The 24,065-nt window shown below is 42.0% G+C and overlaps 2 protein-coding genes across 2 annotated transcripts; both read left to right on the top strand.

The window, feature by feature from the left end:
- Positions 1 to 239: 239 nt before the first annotated feature.
- Positions 240 to 14,607, top strand: LOC307187085 (uncharacterized protein). The gene is made up of 2 exons (XM_079922826.1): positions 240 to 1,034; positions 12,830 to 14,607. Exons 1-2 carry the CDS (start codon positions 262 to 264, stop codon positions 13,833 to 13,835), a joined length of 1,779 nt encoding a protein of 592 aa, XP_079778952.1. The 5' UTR covers positions 240 to 261; the 3' UTR covers positions 13,836 to 14,607.
- Positions 14,608 to 22,177: 7,570 nt separating this feature from the next.
- On the top strand, positions 22,178 to 22,823 carry LOC307187086 (proline-rich protein 13-like; the record flags this gene model as incomplete). The annotated part of the gene is made up of 1 exon (XM_079922827.1): positions 22,178 to 22,823. Exon 1 carries the CDS (start codon positions 22,233 to 22,235, stop codon positions 22,821 to 22,823), a length of 591 nt encoding a protein of 196 aa, XP_079778953.1. The 5' UTR covers positions 22,178 to 22,232.
- Between the last annotated feature and the right edge of the window lie 1,242 nt (positions 22,824 to 24,065).

The following is a 24,065-nucleotide window of genomic DNA, read 5'->3' on the forward strand; positions in this document are numbered from 1 at the left end:
GAGCTGAAGATTCGAAGGCGCCAGGCCCAGCCTAGCGACAGACGCCGATCCCCTAGAAACCTGAACTGCAGGATCCCGGGGAGGCGGCCCCGGAGCTCCGAGGACTCGTCCCGTATCGCGCAGTCCTGCCGTCCCCGCATCGCGCCGCCCCGCCCCGGCTTGCCTCAGCCGTCGTCGGAACCCGTCACAGCGTGCAGGATCGAGCGCTCCGCCCCCTCGCCCTCTGCCAGGCCCCGGGAGCGCTGTCCGTCGGTCGAGGTCATGGGCAGCCGGCCCCGCAGCCCCAGTGCCTACCCTGCGGACTGGTGGGGACCGCAGGCCGAAGGACCCGGCCCCGCCAAGCGCCGCCGCACGGAGGAGCCCGAGGGCCCCGAGTCCGAGTCCGAGGCGACGCCCAGCCTGGACAACCTGACGGAACCTCCGACCGCGGACGCGCTCACTTCCGTAGTGGTCCTGCCCGCCGGCTGTGGCCTGCACCTGTCCCTAGACGACGTCGACGTGCTCCTTGAGCCCGAGCCCACGTCCGTGCTGCAAGTGTCTCTCGGAGATCACATCCTCATGCTGGTCCCCGAGGCCCTCCTGGGCTCGGGTGTGGAAGGCCCGTGGGGACAGGGCCTGGGACGGGGCGCTTTCCTGAGCCCTCCCGGGGAGTACATGGCCCTGGCGCCGGGATTCTTCTGCGCAGCTGTCCCAGAGATCGCCTGCCAAGAAGAGGCCAACAAGGAGGAAGCAGACGCCGAGTTCCTGCCGCCTGGGATGGATGCTGAGGCCGGCTCCGTCGCTGGGCTCCGCAGCCCCACCGCAAGGGTGTCGGGCCCCAGCGCGCAGGGCTTTGTCCCAGAGCCCTGGCCTCGGGCGCCCACCCCTAGTCCAGAGAAAGGCTCTCCTCACCACGACGACAACCTGGGCTTCCACCTTCTGGAGCCCTTCCCCGACTCACCACTCCAACCTCTACCTCCCTCTCCGAGTCCTCCGGGTCCTCACGAGCGCCCCCAACACCCCCATGGTCCTAAGCGCAAGGCCCAGAGATGTCTGTTCCCGGAATGAACTGCACCCCGGTACACACACACACAAATTCTGGCTACCATCCTGGAGGCCCAATGGATTTCCCAGCGTCTTTTACACTGAATGTCCTACAACCTGGAAATTAAGCATTTCGTGTGCCAACAACTCCTTTTCCCCTCCAGACTGGCTATAGTAGCAGGAGAAGACGTCAGGAAAAGAAAGCAGACTCTAGACCTCATCTTTGTAATGGAAAATCTGCCCAGGGATACCGGACAATGTGTTTTCAGACATCTGGACTTCTTTACAAGATCATTCTCAGGCCTATCCATTCCCGCTCGTTTGCATCAGTTATTTTCTCTCAAATTCCACTCTCTCCAGCACCATACCGTTGCTACCCTATTTCTCCCCAAACCAAAAAATAAATGGATTTCTCATGTTATGTGTTTTCCCGTGAATTTATAAAGATTTTTAGCCATGGCTTTTCTCTTTCTTGGTGTTTTGAGCTTCTCTCCTGGAAAACTGCAAAACAGTATGATGGTTACTATACATAATTGTATGATGTTTGTTCATAGCTTCCTCTTAACCTGAGGAAGTTCTCTTCCAGTCAAGTTCACTTTTCATTATGAATAAATGTTGGATTTTATCAGATGTTTTCAGCACATATTAGGATACGCATTTCGTTTTTAAATCTGTTCCTCTGGTTATTTTCACTCACAGACTGATGTGAAATGTCTGCATTCCTGCTATTCCACATTATTCATACCTTTTAAATTCTACCCTGAGTTTTTTCTTTTGTAAATCAAACCTCTAACTTTTAAAACATTAATTTAGGGGCCTCCCTGGTGGCGCAGTGGTTAAGAATCTGCCTGCTAATTCAGGGGACACGGGTTTGAGCCCTGGTCCGGGAAGATCCCACATGCCTCGGAGCAACTAAGCCCATTAGGCACGACTGAAGCCCGTGCACCTAGAGCCCATGCTTCGCAACCAGAGAGAAGCCCGTGCATCTCAACAAAGAGTAGCCCCCGCTGACTGCAACTAGAGAAAGCCGGTGCGCAGCAACGAAGACCCAATGCAGCCAAAAATAAATAAATAAAATTTTTAAAAAATAAAACATTAATTACCATATTTGTTTCACATATTTATAAAAGAAATAAAATCTACAGGTAAAGCTGAAAACAAGATGGTTTCAGTTTTCTTAAACATCAATAGTATTTATATTCACCAACATGCTTTACCATTTCCTCTCTACCTTTTTATTCTTATATTCCACTCTCAAAGTCTAGCCTCAATTTTCTTCTTGCTGAAGAATATACGTTAATAGTTCTTTCCACTGTACCCTATGTGTAGTAAATTATCTTTGTTTTGTAAATCTCAGCATGTTTTGCGTAGTACACTCTCTTAGTCTTGTATATCTGAAAATGTTTTATTATATATTCATTCCTAATTCTAAAGTTTTATTTAAGTACTTTAAAGACATTACTCCATTGTTCTGCCATTTTTTATTGTTGTTGCAGGCAAGAGGTCTCCGCCAATCAAGTTGTTATTCCTATTATATTTGATCAGCTGTTCATTACCACATTTTTTAATTTAGTTTTATTTTTTATTGAAGTATAGTTGATTTACATTGTTGTGTTAGTTTCTGGTGTACAGCAAAGTTATATATTTTTTTCCATATTCTTTTACATGGTTATGGTTTATTACAGGATATTGCATATAATTCCCTGTGCTATACAGTAGGACCTTGTTTATCTGTTTTACATTGAATACATAATAGTTTTGTATCTGCTAATCCCAAACTCCTAATTTATCTCTCCCCCACCCTCTTTCCCCTTTGGTAAGCATAAGATTGTTTTCTATGTCTGTGAGTCTATTTCTGTTTTGTAAATAAGTTCATTTGTATTATATTTTAGATTCCACATATAAGTGATAACTTATGATATCTGTCTTTCTTTGACTTACTTCACTTAGTACGATAATCTCTAGGTCCATCCATGTTGCTGCAAATGGCATCATTTCATTCTCTTTTATGGCTGAGTAGTATTCCAGTGTATAGGTATGCCACATCTTTTTATCCATTCATCTGTAGATAGGCATTTAGGTTGCTTCCATGTATGGCTATTTTTTTTCATTTATTTATTTATTTATTTAATTTTTGGCTGTGTTGGGTTTTGTTGCTGCATGTGGGCTTTCTCTAGTTGCAGCGAGTGGGGGCTACTCTTCGTGGCAGCGCGCAGGCTTCTCATTGCGGTGGCTTCTCTTGTTGCAGAGCACGGGGTCTAGGCACGCAGGCTTCAGTAATGGCATGTGGGCTCAGTAGCTGTGGCTCGTGGGCTCTAGCCTAGTGGGCTTCAGTAGTTGTGGCACACGGGCTTAGTTGCTTGGTGGCATGTGGGGTCTTCCCAGCCCAGGGCTCAAACCCGTGTCCCCTGCACTGGCAGGCAGATTCTTAACCACTGCGCCACCAAGGAAGTAGCCAGTTGGCTATTTTAAACAGTGATACTATGAACACTGGGGTGCATGTATCTTTTCAAATTAGAGTTTTCTCTGGATATTTGCCCAGGAGTGGGACTGCTGGACCATATAGCAACTGTTTTTAGTTTTTTAAGGAATCTCCATACTGTTCTCCATAATGGCTGCACCAATTTACATTCCCTTCAACACTGTAGGAGAGTTCCCTTTTCTCCACACCCTCTCCAGCATTTATTATATGTGGACTTTTTAATGATGGTCATGCTGACCAGTGTGAGGTGATAACCTCATTGTAGTTTTGATTTGCATTTGTCTAGTAATTAGTGATGTTGAGCATCTTTTCATGTGCTTTTTGGCCTTCTGTATGTCTTCTTTGGAGAAATGTCTATTTAGGTCTTCTGCCCTTTTTTTTTTTTTTGCAGTACGCAGGCCTCTCACTGTTGCGGCCTCTCCCGTTGTGGAGCACAAGCTCCGGATGCGCAGGCTCAGCGGACATGGCTCAGGGGCCCAGCCGCTCCATGGCATGTGGGATCTTCCCGGACCAGGCACGAACCTGTGTCCCCTGAATCGGCAGGCGGACTCTCAACCACTGCGCCACCAGGGAAGCCCTGCCCATTTTTTGATTGGATTCTTTGGGTTTTTTGTTATAGAGTTACATAACCTGTTTGTATATTTTGGAAATTAAGCCCTTGTCAGTGACATCAGTTGCAAATTTTTTCCCCCATCCATAGGCTGTCTTTTCATTTTGTTTATGGTTTCTTTTGCTGTGTAAAAGCTTGTAAGTTTGATTAGGTCCCATTTGTTTATTTTTGCTTTTATTTCTATTGCCTTGGGAGACTGACCTATGGAAACACTGCTACGATTTTTGTCAGAGAATATTTTGTCTATGTTCTCTTCTAGGAGTTTTATGGTGTCATGTCTTATATTTAAAGCTTTAAGCCATTTTGGGTTTATTTTTGTGTATGGTGTGAGGGACTGTTTTTTTAACATCTTTATTGGAGTATAATTGCTTTACAGTGGTGTGTTAGTTTCTGTTTTATAACAAAGTGAATCAGTTATACACATACATATGTCCCCATATCTCTTCCCTCCTGCGTCTCCCTCCCTCCCACCCTCCCTATCCCACCGCTCTAGGTGATCACAAACCACCAAGCTGATCTCCCTGTGCTATGCGGCTGCTTCGCACTAGCTATCTATTTTACGTTTGGTAGTGTATGAGAGAATGGCGAGGGACTGTTCTAATATCACTGATTTACATGCAGCAGTCCAGCTTTCCCAACATCACTTGCTGCAGAGACTGTCTTTCTATGTTGTATATGCTTGCCTCCTTTGTCAAAGACTGACTGTAGGTGTGTGGGTTTACTTCTGGGCTCTCTATTCTGTTCCATTGATCCATATGTCTGTTTTTGTGCCAATACCACACTATTATGATTACTGTAGCTTTGTAGTATTGTCTGAAGAAGGAGGTTATGCCTCCAACTTTGTTCTTTTTCCTCAGGATTGCTTTGGCAACTCTGGGTTTTTTATGGTTCCATATAAATTTTAGGATTATTTGTTCTAGTTCTGTGAAAAATGTCATGGGTAATTTGATAGGGCTCGCATTAAATCTGTACATTGCCTTGGGGAGTATGGCCATTTTACAATATTGATTCTTCCAATCCAAGAGCATGGGATATCTTTCCATTTCTTTGAATCATCTTCAATGTCCTTTATCAGTGTTCTATAGTTCTCAGCATATAAGTCTTTAACGCCCTTGGTCAGGCTTATTCCTAAGTATTTTTTGACATTTTAGCATATTTTAAAATGTTTCTTTTCCTTTGGCATCCTACAGTTTTACTGTAACATCTCTAGGGGTAGATTCTATTTTTATTTGGCTCGATGGATTTGGTTAACTATCAATATGGGAAATTATCTCTTGCCTGAAATCCCACAAAATCTTAGGCTCTATCTCTTGTAATAACACACATCCTCGGGCTTCCCTGGTGGCGCAGTGGTTGAGAATCTGCCTGCCAATGCAGGGGACACGGGTTCTGAGCCCTGGTCTGGGAAGATCCCACATGCCGCGGAGCACCTGGGCCCGTGAGCCACAACTACTGAGCCTGCGCGTCTGGAGCCTGTTCCGCAACAAGAGAGCCACGATAGTGAGAGGTCCACGCACCGCGATGAAGAGTGGCCCCCACTCGCCGCAACTAGAGAAAGCCCTCGCACAGAAACGAAGACCCAACACAGCCAAAAATAATAAATTAATTTAAAAAAAAACACATCCTCATGTCTGGAAATCCAATCAGATAAATAGTGGCACTGCTCAATCTCCCATGACTCTTAACATCTTAATATCATGTGCTGTATGCTTTATCAACTCCAGCTTTCTATTTTTTAATCCAGTTAATACTTTAATCAAGTTTCTTCTGTTTATACTTCTACAAGAATGTATTTATTTCAAAGAATTTTTTTCAAGATTTTACTTCCTTATTCTTGTTTCAAAACTTCCCCACTTAGTATTATAAACTCCTATTTTTGTTTCATGGATGGTATTCCATCCTTTATGTTTTGAAATTATTTAAACATTAATTAATGGCTCCCTTAATTCAATTTCCTCACAAGTAAAATCTCCTATTCTTTGTTCTTTCATCACTTTGGATTGCCGCATGTGCTTGGTCATTTCATTGGTGGGTGCCTTTTGAGTGAGAATTCATCTTCTTCATCTCACAGTTATAATTTTTTATAATTTCCACTTCCTAGTGGAAAACAACTCAGAGCCATGGCTTTTGGAACTCTAGAACGTCACAGGTCTAATCCCCAAGCAATTACATGTCACAAATCACAACTGGTCATTTGCAGTTTCCACCTGTCTTTCCTGATCAACCACAGGTACAACCTTGAAATAGTGGTCACTGCCTCTTCAACCTCTGATGATTGGCAATGGGCTGATTTTGAGCCCCCTCAAAAGAACAGAAATCCCAGCTGCCATTATATATTTTAGTCTCAGTGCCCCAAATACATCAAAATATCAGCTGTCCATTCAGAGATTGGATTTTCTACTCTGTCTCTGGTCCCTGCAAGCTTGTGTCTTTCTTTTCAAAGTAGATGTCTATATTTAATATGCTTTAATATTTCCTATCATTGCTCTCTGCCTCCAGTAGAAGGAATCCCCTGTACTACCATCTCATCCACAATTCCCACCACAATTCCACAATCTCTCCTCCTTACCCCCAAAACATAGCAATCAACCAGACACAAGTCCCAGCCTAATTATCTGATTATTATGAAGAGGGAAGATGGCCCTGTTTGCAAAATTATACCTTCTATTGCAAGAGCCTCATAATCTATAACTGAGGGTACCCATTTTTAGCAACATGTGAACCAAACAGTACAAAATATCCTCAAGAGGAACACTCATGAAACTGATGGATAAAAATTATTTTAATATTTTAAAGGCATATCACAGCTAGTAAAAATGTAAGAGAAATCTTCCAAGGTCAAAAATGATGACATATCACAAACCCAGACAGGAAAGTGTATGCTAAAACAAGAAGGTACATGGGGATACCTAACATTCTATGATGACCTAGAGCTTTGGTTTTAATGGCCCATTTATGGGGGAGCGAATAAAAGTCCGGGTCACACAGCCCTGAAAAAAATCCCAGGCTTCCAGAAAATACCTCCAATAGCTAATCTAACAAGAAAAAGAAAAAAAAAACACCTCATAAAACAAAAGGAGATGGGACATAAATGTATCTGTCTCAGCCTTGGCTCCAGGTAGAATTGAACAGAATAGGGGGTAGGTGACAGTTTAGTTCAAGATATTCTCTGGTAGACGGTTAACCTGGCAAAAGTAAAACAAATTTTCTCTGAGAATACAGCTTATACTCAGGGCTAAGTACCTTCTCAGAGATGACCTTCTTGTGATTCTAAACTTATAATCCAAAATCAGAGAACACATAAGGGAAGAAACCACCATAAGTAAGAAAAAATGAGAAATATTCAAAACAAGGAAAATCAGTCCCTCAAATGATTGAAATTGATGAATTATCATATATAAACTATCTTAAAATAAAATTAATATGATTTGAGGACACAAAAGAGGGCAACATAAGTGTAGCCAAGAAAAAATACCAAAAGATATGGCAACTTTAAAAGGGAACTAAAGAAAATTTCTGGGGATTAAATTTGTAAACATGGAAGTGAGAAATACAATGAATGGGTTAAACAACAGTTTAGACAGAATTAAAAATGGATGGGAACACTGAACTAGAGAAGTCACCCATAAAGCTTTTGCACAGTAAAGGAAATCATAAATAAAATGAAAAGACAACCCACAAATGTGAGAAAATATCTGCAAACGATGCGACTGACAAGGGACTAATCTGCAAAACATACAAACAGCTCATGCAGCTCAATAAAACAAACAACCCAATCAAAAATTGGGCAGAAGACCTAAATAAACATTTCTCCAAAGAAGAAATAAATATGGCCAAAAAGCACATGAGGGACTTCCCTGGTGGAGCAGTGGTTAAGAATCACCTGCCAATGCAGGGGACACGGGTTCGATCCCTGGTCCGGGAAGATCCCACATGCTGCGGAGCAACTAAGCCCGTTCACCACAACTACTGAGCCTGCACTCTAGAGCACGTGAGCCACAACTACTGAGCCCACATGCCACAACTACTGAAGCCTGCGTGCCTAGAGCCCATGCTCCACCAGCAAGAGAAGCCACTGCAATGAGAAGCCCACGCACTGCAGTGAAGAGTAGCCCCCACACGCCTCAACTAGAGAAAGCCCGTGAGCAACAAGGAAGACCCAACACAGCCATAAATAAATAAATAAATCTATATTTTAAAAAAAACACATGAAAAGATGCTCAACATCACTAAATATTAGAGAAATGCAAATCAAAACTTCAGTGAGGTATCACCTCACACTGGTCAGAATGGCCATCATTTAAAAGTCTACAAATAATAATTGCTGGAGAGGGTGTGGTGAAAAGGGAACCCTCCTACACTGCTGGTGGGAATGTAAGTTGGTGCAGCCACTATGGAAAACAGTATGAAGGGTCTTTAAAAAACTAAAAATAGAACTACCACATGATCGAGCAATCCCACTCCTGGGCATATATCTGGATAAAACTCTAATTCAAAAAGATACATGCACCCCAGTGTTCACTGCAGCACTAGTTACAATAGCAAGACACAGAAGCAACCTAAATATCCATCGACAGAGGGGTGGATAAAGAAGATGTGATACATATATAAAATGGAATACTACTCAGCCATAAAAAAGAAATAATGTCATTTGCAACAACGTGGATGGCCCCAGAGAATATCATACTAAGTGAAGTAAGTCAGACAGAGAAAGACAAATATCGTATGATATCACTTAAAAGTGGAATCTAAAAAGATGATATTTATTTACAAAACAGAAACAGACTCACAGACTTCGAAAACAAACTTATGGTTACCAAAGGGAAAGGTGGGGGGAGGGATAAATTAGGAGTTTGGGATTAACATATACACATTACTATATATAAAATAGATGATCAACAAGGACCTACTGTATAGCACAGGGAAGTCTACTCAATATTCTACAATAACCTATATGGGAAAAGAATCTGAAAAAGAATGGATATATGTATATGTATAACTGAACCACATTGCTGTTACACTGGAAACTAACACAACATTGTAAATCAACTATATCCCAATATAAAATAAAAATTAAAAAAAGAAAATGGAAACACTGAGCTAGAGAAATCATCCATAAAGCTAAGGAGGGTAAAAACATAAAATATGAAAGGGAGACTAAGAGACATTATCAGAGAGGGAGTAGTTCTACTACATGACTGTTGTAGATAGAGAGGGGGAACACTGAAAGCACAGGAAGTAGCTTTATTCACAGAAATAATGAATGAGAAATTCTCCAGATGTGATGACAGAAAAAAATCAGTCACTCATTCATTCAACAAACATGCATTAAGTGCCTACTATGTACCAGGCACCTTTCCAAACTCCAGGAGTACAGCCAAGAACAAAATAGTTAAAAATTACTGCCTTCATGGAGTACAATAATTCACACAAGAAGTAACGGTGCCTTACATTAAAGTAATAGGAAGAGGAGTGATATGAAGTGGCATGTAGTTGGATACATTCTGAAGACAGAGAAAACAGAATTTCCTCATGCAAGAGGTGAGAGAGATGCTAGGATAACTTTAGGGTTTGGGACAAGGGCAAAAAAAATGCAATTGTTATTTTCTGAAATTGGAAAGACCTAAGGGTAGTACATATAGAAAAAAATGTTCAATTTTGGACATATGTCATGTGAAGTACCTGTTACATATTCAGTGGAGATGTTTAGTAGAAAGTGAGAGATGGGAGTCTAGAATGCAGGGGAGTGGTACAAGATAGAGATACACCAGTGTTCTGTAAAAACTACCTAATGTGCATTTTGAAATCACCAAGAATTATGACAGCATCAAGAGAGAGTGACAGAGGGACTTCCCTGGTGGTGCGGTGGTTAAGACTCCATGCTCCCAATGCAGCAGGCCTGGGTTCGATCCCTGGCCAGGGAACCAGATCCCACATGCATGCCACAACTAAGAGTTTGCATGCCACAACTAAGGAGCCCACAAGCAGCAACTAAGACCTGGTACAACCAAATAACAATAGAAAGTGACAGAAAGCCAAGAGTAAAAAACATTTAAGGAGTGAGGGAGAGGCGTCCTACAGTTGGAAAGAGGGTAGAGGATTGCACCAAGACAAATTAGACAGTGGTTACACTCTGATGATGTGAAATTCAGGAATAATGGAGATATGAATGGGAAACATCAATGAGGAGCAAGAATAACATACACTGTACCTCCAGCCATGGGTACTAGGGGTATGTGAGAGAAAATAGCCTCCACTTGAGAAGCCTCCAGGGAAAAAAGGGAACTCAGAAGAAGCAGGTTTCAGTTATAAAAAGAAAGTTAAAGGGAATATCACAGAAGTTGAAGAGTTTTTAGTTCTGTGATTGACTATGAGTTCCAGAAGGCAGAATGAAAAGGAGAAGGATATGAGGTAGTGAGAAAAGGCCAGGTACTGAGTATTTGAAGATTTTTAATCTGAGATATTAGGGATGAACAGTTTCCTACAATGAACAGGAGTAAAAGGCATGATGAAATTAGTCTTCATGATCCTATGGCAGGTAGAGGTGGCAAGACTTTCAGCATGGAAGAAAGGGAAAAGAAGCCTATTTGCAAGAATATACATAGTTCTGGGACATAGTATAGTGTCCTCATTCAGGAAGCACAACAACTTTCAAGATTGATAAATTTTAAAAAATACACATTTAGACAGACTACTATAAGCCCACAAAACACCAAATCCAAAGAGAATATTTTTTATAAGCAGAAAGAAAAGACAACTACAATAAAAAGGCAATGCAGTCAGACAACTGACTTCTCAGAAACAGCAATGGAAGACAGTAAACAGTGGAATAATAGCAGTACTGCTAGAAAACAAGTGTTTTGACCAGGAATTCTTTGCTTAATAAATCCATTTTTCAAAAATGGTCATAAACAAAGATTTTGTCGACTAAAAAACTTATTATGAAAGTATACTAATTTAATTAGTATCGCATTAATTATTATATGTTAAATATTTTGCAAACAATGTATTAAACGTATTAATTGTGTGAAATTGCTTCTGGTTAGACAATTAAATCAGTGCATCATAATAGATGAAAAACATATCCACACGTAAACCAAAAAGTATGTAACCCAGGAAATGATGCAGTTCAAAGAGAAAAGATTTTTTTTTTTTTGGCCATGCTGCGCAGCTTGTGGGATCTTAGTTCCCCGACCAGGGATCAAACCCATGTCCCCTGCAGTGGAAGCACAGAGTCTTAACCAACAGACTGTCAGGCAAGTCCCAGGAAAGCACTTTTCAATAAAAGAATTGGGTCAACATGCACAATGAGGAAAAGATTGAAATTGAATCACTGTCTCATCCATAGAAAACAATCATTTTTAAATCTGGATTTGGATAAAGAGTTTAAATTTTGAAAAGCGAACATTTAAATATTCGGAAGATATAAAAATTATCTTGGAATAGGGAGTATTTCTTAAACAATACACAAAAATTACAAAGCATAGAGAACAACACTAATACATCTGAAACTATATTAAAGTTAAGAAATTCTGTTTATCAAAAGGCACTATAAAGAATGTGAATACAAACAAGCCACAAAATGGGAAAAGATAATTTCAACACACATAAATATAAAAGAAGTTCCAAAATTCAGTAACATCCAAAAATGGGCAAAAGACATAAACACATACTACACAGATGTTACACAAGTGGCCAATACATATGAAAACATGATCAACCTTATAAGTAATCAGAGAACTACAGTATAAATAAATGATGAAATACCATCAGATTGGAAAATGCTTAGAAATCTAACCATACTAAGTGTTGGCAAGGATGTGGTGGAAAGGGAACACTTACCCACTGCTCACAGAAATATAAATTAGGACAACTATTTAAGAAAGCAGTCTGGCTTTATCTCTCCTATTGTTCCGGTGCCACACACTACTACCCAGCAATTCCACATCTAGGTTTTTTGCCATAAGCGTATAGGTAAAATGTCAAAGATCTCTGTTTTAAAGTTAAACATGTGTGTATTTAATTCCCAAGTCCAACACAACCCTGGTGTTTAATTTTGTAAAATTTCCTTCTCTCCTCTGACCTTCACTAATGAGAAGTGAATAAACTAACTTTTTAAACTCATTATAACACGTCAGACAGCAAGTTTAAAGACAAAGGCTAACTTCATGATAAAATTTCCGTACTGTTATTAATAATTACCACATACTGGTCTCCAGAAACAACAACAAAAACTGCAATCAGTCCATTTCACTTGAATATTTTCAAGTTTTTTTACCGAAGAAAAATTGCATTTCTAATTTGTCTCCTGGGTGAAAAGAATTTCAAGAACCATGTGGGTAGGGTTGGGAAGGAGTGACTGGTGGTGGGATAAAGGCTTTTCATAGCCTCATGGAAAATCTTAGAAGACATTAGACATAAGCTACTTCTAAAAGTAAGCAAGCAGTTGATGAGATTGTATTTTGGATATTTTCCCAAGAATAAAAGTAATAAAGACCACTGGGCCGCATACGGGCACCCAAGGAGTATTATGCTACACTTTCGTTTAAAAAAAAACAAAACTCTCCCGCTCCTGCATTGCACTAACGCTGATCCAATCCTATCTCTGGCAGAAGGCGGGGCTTACACTGAGACTTCCCGGCAGCCGCAGGTCACATGACATCCCATGTTGTTAATCATCCAGCGCGCATAGGGGTCAGCGTGAAGAGCTGAAGATTCCAACGCCCGAGGCCCAACCCAGCTGCAGACGCAGCTCCGCTAGAAACCTGGACTGCGGTACTCTTGGGAGGTGACCCCAGAGCTCCGAGGACTCGACCCGCATCGCGCTGTCCTGCGCCCCATTCGGCCCGTCCCGGCTTGCCTCACCTGTCATCGAGACCCGTCACAGCGTGCAGGACCGAGCGCCTCCTCGCCCTCTGCCAGGCTCTGGGACCGCCGCCCGCAGGTCCGTCGGTCAAGGTGATGGGCAGCTGGCCCCGCAGCCCCATCGCCTACCTTGCGGACTGGTGGGGGCCGCAGCCCGGAGGACCTGGCCCTGGTAAGCGCCATCGAATGGAGGAACCCGAAGCTGAGGCGGTGCCCAGCATGGACAACGTGCCTGAGCCCCTGGCCAAGGGCGCGCTAACCTCCATGGTGGTCCTGCCCGCCGGCTGTGGCCTGCACCTGCCCCTGGACGACGTCGACCTGCTGCTGGAGCCCGAGCCCACGTCCGTGCTGCAAGTGTCTCTCGGAGATCACATCCTCATGCTGGTCCCCGAGGCCCTCCTGGGCTCGGGTGTGGAAGGCCCGTGGGGACAGGGCCTGGGACGGGGCGCTTTCCTGAGCGCTCTAGGGGAGTACATGGCCCTGGAGCCAGGATTCTTGTGCGCAGCTGTCCCAGAGATCGCCTGCCAAGAAGAGGCCAACAAGGAGGACGCGGACGCCGAGTTCCTGCCGCCTGGGATGGATGCTGAAGCCGGCTACGTCACAGGGCTCCGCAGCCCCGCGGCAAGGGTGTCAGGCCCCAGCGCGCAGGGCTTTGTCCCAGAGCCCTGGCCTCGGGCGCCCAACCCCAGTCCAGAGAGAGGCTCTCCTCACCATGACGACAACCTGTACTTGCACCTTCCGGAGCCCTTCCCCGACCCACCACTCCAACCTCTACCTCCCTCTCCTTGTCCGGGTCCTCACGAGCGCCCCCAACGCCCTCTCATGGTCCTCTGCTCAAGGGCGGAAAATGCCTGATCCCGGAATGAACTGCCTCCTACAATTCCTTGCACCCAGCTTCCGGCACTTAGTGATCTACCTACACTCACTTTGAGCCCATGCCACCGCTCAGAGATGCAGCATCTTCATTCATGGACAGTGGGCAGCTGCATTTTTTATTTTGGTTTTGTTAGTTCTCGGGTTTTGGTTTTTTTTTTAAGCAAAATGCCTTGATCGACAGCAGCAAAAAGATTTTTTTACAAAAGTAGATTCTGGTAAGGACTTTTCACAAGGGTAGACCACAAATAGCCAACCATGGATGTTTAGATCCCTTGCCACTGCTGCATGAGCTGTTTCTTCCACCTCTGTCACCTTCGGCCAACTCCATTTTTCTTGTTTCACCGCTACTCTTGCCTCAAACTCACCTCAATTTTTTTCCAGTTTATCCCCTTTTTCATCACCTTCCCATGCATCTCTTCTTTCTCTCCATTCCAGGTTTTTTCCTTCCTTTTGTAATTGTAGTTTTACCTGTATGACCTCCGCAGTGTCCTCTGAAATGCTTCTGATCATTTTTTTTTAGCATGCACAATATTATTAAGAAGATCCTTGTGAAAGAGAAGCAAAGTAAACAGTAGTGGTCAGAGAGAGAAGACGAGGTATAGGAGGTCCAGCGACAGCCTCAGCCAACCTCACTGGGAGCTCTGGAGTTAGAATGGCTGGTCAGAGCTGTCCCAGGTTAGGTTGAAATAGCCCAATTCCCTCATCCATCAGTCTTTCGGTGTGAGAAACCAGGGAAGGGCCATGGCTCTGGGCAAGGCAGCTTTCCTCACTGGAGACAGTTTATAAAGGGGATAATAGCTGAAGCCAGTTATGGAAACAACTCTCACTGAAGAAGATTCTGGTTGGTGCATCACACTGTCCACCACAGATATGGTTCTTTTTATCTTGATGTTCATCTCCATTTATTCTGGTCTTTAACTAGCAGCAAAGAAATTATAATTTTCTTCATATAGGTCTTGAATATTTAAATGAAGTCTGATCACCGACTTTCATTTTTCCTTTCTTCTTGCTTTCCTAACACTTTTCTCCGGAGCTGGTCAGTCAAGATAAATGCACATTGAATAAATAAATGAATAAATGGCACAAATGTAATACACTGGACTTTTTGGAAATATTTCTAAAAATACAACGAAAAAATGAGTGAAAGCAATATTTAATGGAAGGAGGAAAGGGGAAGCTATGATTTTTTTCCTTAAAGAAACAGTTTGTACAATGCCACATTCCCCTGTACTTTAACAATCAAATGGCTAATTTTTAATTTCATGGCAGTCTAGGCTTTGCCTTGATTTCCCCATGGGGGTGATAAGAAGAACTGCTACACGCGAGGACACACTCAGCTTCACATCATGGACATTCCAGCTTGTGGGATCTTACTTGCCCAACCAGGGATCAAACCCAGGCCCTCAGCAGTGCAGAGTCCTAATCACTGGACCACCAGGGAATTCCCTGGTCTAATTTATTACTGAGCACTTTTTCATGCTCATGAGCCCATCACCCAGACTTGGCAGCTGTTACTTCTTAGTACTATTTCTTTAAAGTCTTTTTTACTGTAAAGAAATTATTAAAGATAATGTAGTCATACCCTTTGATCCCCATTTCCTGCTGCCCATTCCCAGAGGATTCTCATAACATCATGAATTTCGGGGGTATCATTCTAGTCAATACATGAATGCTACATGTATGGAGATATAAATAATCAATGTTTATGTTGCTTTGTGAACAATTAAATTTTTATAACTGGCATTATATTCTTCAGTTCACATTTTTCCTCAGTTATTTTTGAAATCATCACTTATAGATATATATATGGTCCATTTCTCCTAAAGGTTTTTGTTTCCATCATATGAATATACTATATTTTATTTGTTAATTTATTAATGGATATTTGCGTAGTTTTTAGTATTACAAACGAAACTGCAGTGAATATCCTCACACTTGTCATCTTATGCAACTGAGGAAGAGTTCCTCTAGGAAGTATACTTAGAAGTTGTATTGACGGGTGGCATAATATATACATTTACAGTTTTCTTCATAGTGCCAATTGTTCTCTTGGGTGGTTGCAACAGTTTAAACAGCCTCTAGCAGTCTTTCACCAAACTTTAAACTGTTTGCCAGCGGTATCTCATTTTTCAAATTTGCAATTTCCTAGCTACTGGTAAGATAGTGCAATTTTTCACATGTAATAATATTTTTTAAAGCAATTTCATTTATATTTTCTCTTTTTTAACTGAAGTATAGTTGATTTACAATGCTGTGTTAATTTTTGCTGTACAGCAAAGTGATTCAATTATACATATATAGAGACTTTCCTGCTGGTGCAGTGGTTAAGACTCCACACTCCCAATGCAGGGGGCCCGGGTTCGATCCCTGGTCAGGGAACCAGACCCCACATGCATGCCACAACTAAGGAACCCATGTGCTGCAACTAAGGAGCCCACCTGCGGCAACTAAGACCCGGCACAACCAAATAAATATTTTTTTTAACTATACATATGTATACCTTCTTTTTTTAATATTCTTTTCCATTATGGTTTATCATAGGATCTTGAATATAGTTCTCTGTGCTTTACAGTAGGACCTGTTGTTTATCCATTCTATATATAAAAGCTTACATCTGCTAAACCCCAACCTCCCACTCCATCCCTCCCCCAACCCCTTCCCCCTTGGCAACCACCAGTCTGTCCTGTATGTCTGTGATTCTGTTTCTGTTTCACACTTAGGTTCATTTGTGTCATGTTTTAGATTCCTCATATAAGTGATATATGATATTTGTCTTTCTCTTTCTGACTTCACTTAGTATGATAATCTCTAGTTGCATCCATGTTGCTGCAAATGGCATTATTTCATTCCTTTTTATGGCTGAGTAGTATTCCATTATATATATGTACCACATCTTCTTTATCCATTCATCAGATATATTTTCATACATTGTAAGTCTTATTGTCTTTCAACTTATCACCCATCAAGTCTAATGGCTTTAATCTTTTCGGTGGGGAGGACAGATACAACCCAGATTAAAGAGGTTAGCTTTCAGCCTGGAGTTATTAGGCAAGTGTCATGAGAATCAATCTTTCTCCAGACAGAAAAGTTACATTTAATTTCTTAAGCAACCTTTAAATATCAACAGCAATGTTTGGAAGACTGAACATAGAATTTTAATAGAAATCATCATGCAGAGAGGACTGAAGAGTCCTAACTGGATGAGAATGGAAAGAGGAAAAGGCCACTCTTACCCAAGAGTAGGATGTGGAAAATAAAAGAGGGACAGAATAGAGAATGTAAGCATTCATCACTCACATGTATCATGACTTTCAGCTTCTATGAGTAAAAATCCTTAGCATTAGCTGAAGCAAAGGCCAAGAAAAGGAGGTTTTTTCCTTGCTTCCCATTTAAGAATCTGGGGAAAATAAGATGGAGGATGGTACTCAGATTGGCTAATCGCCACCTACCATGTTCCCAGCCACCATCCTAAGGAGAAGCAAGGAAAGGAGGAGAGAATCCAAACGGGAAACATTTACAAAAAGGTGCTGTGTTATCTGAAGATGAATGAGAACCAAAAATGTCTGAGATTCACTTATCTGGAAAGTTTACAGTGTACCTATTCCCCAACCCCCAACTCCAAATCCCCCATACCAATGAGGTGGAGGCTCAGGAGGAAGATGAAGTCAATTATGTAAATGAAGAAGTTATACTTCCTTTATACAACTGAGTAGAAATCTGTTCATTGATATATTCATGTCTGCTTATTGTCAGTTTATATCCTTAAGTCTTTTTTTCTATTAGACCTATGAGACTATTCTTTATTCATTTGAAAATTTTTATATATTCAAGCTACTAATCCTTTATGTTTTATAGCTTATAAATATTTTCTTCCAGTGTGCTGCTTGTTTTTTAACTTGTCTAATTGTGCATGCCCTTATAATTCTCATACGGTGAAATTTCACAGTCTCTTATGGTCTCTACTTTTTGGGTCAGTTTTAAAAATGTTTCCCAAGAAAGCTCAAAAAGATATTTCCTACACTCTCTGCTAATGGTTTAAATTTTTTTCCAATTTAGATACCTAATTTCTTAGGATTTCATTTTTGTATATATTTTGAAGTAGGGATGAAATTTTTTCATATCGGAAGACATTGCTGGGACTTCCCTGGTAGTCCAGTGGTAAAGAATCTGCCTTCCAGTACAGCAGACGCAGGTTCGATCCCTGGTCAGGGAACTAAGATCCCACATGCCACGGGGCAACTAAGCCCGTGTCCTGCAACTAGAAAGAAGCCCCTACACCACAACTAGTGAGAAGCCCACGTGCCCCATCGAAAAGATCCCACATGCCACAACGAAGATCCAGCATGCCGCAACTAAGACCCGATACAGCCAGAAATAAAATAAATAAATACTAAAAATTTTAAAAGATAATAAAAGCTGCTGTAATTGAAAGTTATTCTTTAAAAATAAAATAAAGATTCAATGCAATCCCTATAAAAATTCCAATGTCAACTTTCACAGAACTAGAACAAATAATTCTAAAATTTGTATGGAAATACAAAAGCAACTGGAAAGCTAAAACAATCTGGAAAAAGAAGAACACAGCTAGAAGTATGCTCCCTGATTTCAAACTATACTGCAAAGCAAACAGAAATCAAGACACTGTGGTACTAGCAAAAAACAGACGTGTAGATCAACAGAACAGAATAGAGAGCCCAGAAATGAATCCACACTTATATGGTCAGTTAATATACAATGAGGAAAAGACAGCCTCTTCAATAAATAGTGTTGAAGAAACAGGACAGCTACAGATTCAAACTGGACTACTTTCTCACACCATATACAATAATAAACTCAAAACTGATTAAAGACTTAAGTGTAAGACCTGCCTGAAATCATAAAACTCCTGGAAGAAAACATAGGCAGTTTGCTCTTTGACATCATTCTTAGCAATATTTTTTGAATCGGTCTCCTCAGGCAAGGAAAACAAAAGCAAAAATAAGCAAATGTGGGCTTCCCTGGTGGCGCAGTGGTTGAGAGTCCGCTTGCCGATGCAGGGGACGCGGGTTCTTGCCCGGTCCGGGAAGATCCCACATGGCGCGGAGCGGCTAGGCCCGTGAGCCATGGCCGCTGAGCCTGCGCGTCCGGAGCCTGTGTTCCGCAATGGGAGAGGTCACAACAGTGAGAGGCCCGCGTACCGCAAAAAGAAAAAAAAAAAAAATAAGCAAATGTGACCTAATCAAACTAAAAAGCTTGTGCACAGCAAAGGAAACCATATACAAAATGATAACACAACCTACAGAGTGGGAGAAAATATTTGCAAGTCATGTATCTGATAAGGGGCTAATATCCAAAATATATAAAGATCTCATACAACTCAATAGCAAAAGATTGTTTTCAATTAAAAAATGAGCAGAGGGGCTTCCCTGGTGGCACAGTGGTTGAGAGTCCGCCTGCCGATGCAGGGGACACAGGTTCGTGCCCCGGTCCGGGAGGATCCCACATGCCATGGAGCGGCTGGGTCCGTGAGCCATGGCCACTGGGCCTGCGCGTCTGGAGCCTGTGCTCTCCAACGGGAGAGGCCACAACAGTGAGAGGCCTGCGTACCGCAGGAAAAAAAAAAAAAATGAGCAGAGGATCTGAAAAGACATTTCTGCAAAGAAGGCACACAGATGGCCAACAGGTGTGTGAAAAGGTGTTCAACATCAACTAGACATCAGGGAAATGCAAATCAAAACCACATACATCTGTCAGAATGGCTATAATCAGAAAGACAACAAATAACAATTGTTGGTGAAGATGTGGAGTAAAGAGAACCTTCACGCATGGTGGGAATGTAAATTGATGCGGCCGCTGTGGAAAACAGTATGGGGTTCCTCAAAAACTTAAAAACAGAACTATCATATGATCCAGCAATTCCACTTCTCGGTATTTATCCAAAGGAAATAAAAACATTAACTCAAAAAGATATATGCACCCCATGTTCATTGCAACGTTATTTAGAATAGGCAAAATATTAAAACAACCTTAATGTCTGTCAATAATGAATGGATAGTGCAAGAGGGTTCCCTTTTCTCCACACCCTCTCCAGCATTTATTGTTTCTAGATTTTTTGATGATGGCCATTCTGACCGGTGTGAGATGATATCTCATTGTAGTTTTGATTTTCATTTCTCTAATGATTAATGATGTTGAGCATTCTTTCATGGGTTTGTTGGCAATCTGTATATCTTCTTTGGAGAAATGTCTATTTAGGTCTTCTGCCCATTTTTGGATTGGGTTGTTTGTTTTTTGTTATTGAGCTGCATAAGCTGCTTGTAAATTTTGGAGATTAATCCTTTGTCAGTTGCTTCATTCGCAAATATTTTCTCCCATTCTGAGGGTTGTCTTTTTGTCTTCTTTATGGTTTCCTTTGCTGTGCAAAAGCTTTTAAGTTTCATTAGGTCCCATTTGTTTATCTTTATTTCCATTTCTCTGGGAGGTGGGTCAAAAAGGATCCTGCTGTGATTTATGTCATACAGTGTTCTGCCTATGTTTTCCTCTAAGAGTTTGATAGTGTTTGGCCTTACATTTAGGTCTTTAATCCATTTTGAGTTTATTTTTGTGTATGGTGTTAGGGAGTGTTCTAATTTCATACTTCTACATGTTATCTGTCCAGTTTTCCCAGCACCACTTATTGAAGAGGCTGTCTTTTCTCCACTGTATATTCTTGCCTCCTTTATCAAAGATAAGGTGACCATATGTACATGGATTTATCTCTGGGCTTTGATGGGAATGTAAATTGATACAGCCACTATGGAAAACAGTATGGAGGTTCCTTAAAAAACTGAAAATAAAACTACCATATGACCCAGCAATCCCACTACTGGACATATACCCTGAGAAAACCATAATTCAAAAAGAGTCATGTACCAAAATGTTCATTGCAGCTCTACTTACAATACCCAGGACATGGAAGCAACCTAGGTGTCCATCATTGGATGAATGGATAAAGATGTGGCACATATATACAATGGAATATTACTCAGCCATAAAAAGAAACGAAATTGAGATATTTGTAGTGAGGTGGATGGACCTGGAGTCTGTCATACAGAGTGAAGTAAGTCAGAAAGAGAAAAACAAATACCATATGCTAACACATATATATGGAATCTAAGAAAAAAAAATGTTATGAAGAACCTAGGAGTAAGACGAGAATAAAGACACAGACCTACTAGAGAATGGACTTGAGGATATGGGGAGGGGGAAGGGTAAGCTGTGAGAAAGTGAGAGAGTGACATGGACATATACACACTACCAAACGTAAAATAGATAGCTAATGGGAAGCAGCCACATAGCACAGGGAGATCAGCTCAATGGTTTGTGACCACCTAGAGGGGTGGGATAGGGAGGGTGGGAGGGAGGGAGATGCAAGAGGGAAGAGATATGGGAACGTATGTATATGTATAACTGATTCACTTTGTTACAAAGCAGAAACTAACACACCATTGTAAAGCAATTATACTCCAATAAAGATGTTTAAAAAAAGGTAAGAATTCAAAAAAAATAAGGAATGGATAAATAAAATGTGATATAATGACACAAACAGATGGAAAGATATACCATGTTTTGGATTAGAAGAATCAATGTTGTCAAGATGACTATACCACAGAAGACAATCTACAGTCAATGCAATCTCTATCATATTACCAATGGCATTTTTCACAGAACTAGAACAAAAAAAAGTTTTAATTTGTATGGAAACACAGAAGACCCCAAATAGCCAAGGCAATCTTGAGAAAGAAAAATGAAGCTGGAGGAATCACACTACCTAACTTCAGACTACAATACAAAGCTACAGTAATCCAAACAGTATGGTACTGGCACAAAAACAGAAATACAAATCAATGGAGCAGGATAGAAAGCCCAGAAATAAACCTATTCATCTATGGTCAACTAGTCTATGACAAAGGAGGCAAGAAAATACAATGGAGAAAAGAGCCTCTTCAATAAGTGGTGCTGGGAAAACTGAACAGTACATGCAAAAGAATGAAATTAGAACACTGTCTAACACCATGCACAAAAACTCAAAATGGATTAAAGACCTAAATGTAAAACTAGATACTATAAAATTCCTAGAGGAAAACATAGGCAGAACACTCTTTGACATAAATCATAGTAATATCTTTTTTGATCCGTCTCCTAGAGTAATGGAAATAAGAACAAAAATAAACAAATGGGACCTAATTAAACTTAAAAGCTTTTGCACAGCAAAGGAAACCATAAACAAAATGAAAAGAGAACCTACAGAATGGGAGAAAATATTTGCAAATGAAGCGACCAACAAGGGGTTAATCTCCAAAATATACAAACAGCTCATACAGCTCAACATCAAAAAACAAACAGCCCAATCAAAAAATGGGCAGCAGGAGTCCGCCCAAGCAGTGGTGTAGAGGTGACGGGACGCCTGGATTCCTCAGTTTCCTTCCTTTTCCATTCCTGGGCTGGAGGAAATACCTGAACATATGGAATCCCAATGCCGGGCAGTCAGGGCCATATCCACACACCCCCAACGTCGGGTACCCTGGAGGTTGCAATCCTGCCCATCCACCACCTGCCACCCCTACCTTTCCTCCAGGCCCCTTTCCCACTCCCCCAGGAGCACCCCAGGGGAATCCAGCCTTTCCCCCTGGTGGGCCCTGTCATCCTGTGCCACAACCAGGGTATCCAGGATGCCAACCCTCAGGTCCCTACCCCCCTCCATACCCACCACCTGCCCCTGGTATGTGTCCTGTGAATACATTGGCTCCTGGCATGGTTGGACCAGGAATGGTGATTGACAAGAAGATGCAAAAGAAAATGAAAAAAGCTCATAAAAAGAAGCAGAAACACCACAAACATGGCAAGCGTTCCTCCTCCTCCTCCTGCTCTTCCAGCAGTGACTCTGACTGGATACAAGGCCTGGACTGTAGGGCGCGGTCAGCTAACTGCTACGCGGCAGGAAGCTGAAATAAGCTGAGTCATCCTTCCTGTGGCCACTGCGCTTGCGCTAAGTATACTAATGAGGTTTTAAAGTAGCGACCTATCCGATGCTGGCTCACAAATCGCACCATCGGCGAAAGCCAATCACAGAGCGACACATGTTCTTAATCCCTATATAAGCAGACTGCTAGAGGATTGCGGGGTCTTCCTTCCATCTTTCTTCAACCAAGCTGTGCTCCAATAAAGTGTGATACGAGAAGAATCTTGCGTGTGGCGGCTCGTTATTCTGCTGGTCGGAAACGGCCCGCCGCACTGGACCCTTCCCTCAAGTCTCTCCAGTTCTGCTCTCCCATCAAGCTTCAGAGGCCATCTTGTACTGGGGGAAATTAGCCCTTGTGTCCCTCCCCCCGCCACCCCTGCAATCTAAGCCTCACTCTGCTGTGAAAAGAATTGCTATGGGCTAGCAAAGGCCGTCCTCCAACTGCTTGGATAGAACTTTTAGCTGGTGAATTTTGCAGGAGAACTATTTTTTGAAGATGGTGAGATTTGAGCTAAATGCTGAAGACAAGTCTAAGATCTGTAAAATGTGATTTTTTAACTTTCTTTTGTAATACTCATGATTGGGGAGATGCTGTGGAAATTTAATTATGGAAAGGAAAAGACAACCTGTACCTTTCTTGTAATTGTGGCATGCTTGGGTGATTTAGTGGCAAATAAACATTTCCCAGCAGGCCTTTTATTGATTGCACTCACTGCAAGGCTGCTGGGAAGTGGAGTCCATTTGTCTGATGAGCTCTGACTGCCATTTTGGAAACTGATCTCTACCCCTTAGCTCAGTATGCTATCTCAGGTCCTCCTCTCACTCTCCAACTCTCAGTCCAAATAAACCTGTTTCTCCTGGTCTCTGTTCAGAAAAAAAAAGGGCAGCAGATCTAAATACACACTTCTCAGGGCTTCCTGGTGGCGCAGTGGTTGAGAGTCCACCTGCCGATGCAGGGGACACGGGTTCGTGCCCCAGTCCAGGAAGATCCCACATGCCGCGGAGCGGCTAGGCCCATGAGCCATGGCCGCTGAGCCTGCGCGTCCGGAGCCTGTTCTCCGCAACGGGAGAGGCCACAACAGTGAGAGGCTTGCGTACCGCAAAAAAAAAAAAAAAAAAAGGTAAATACACACTTCTCCAAAGAAGACATACAGATGGCCAAAGGCACATGAAGAGATGCTCAACATCACTAATTATTAGAGAAATGCAAATGAAAACTACGAGGTGTC

The sequence above is a fragment of the Stenella coeruleoalba genome (genome assembly GCF_951394435.1).
Source record: "Stenella coeruleoalba genome assembly, chromosome: 5".
Lineage (NCBI taxonomy): Eukaryota > Metazoa > Chordata > Mammalia > Artiodactyla > Delphinidae > Stenella > Stenella coeruleoalba.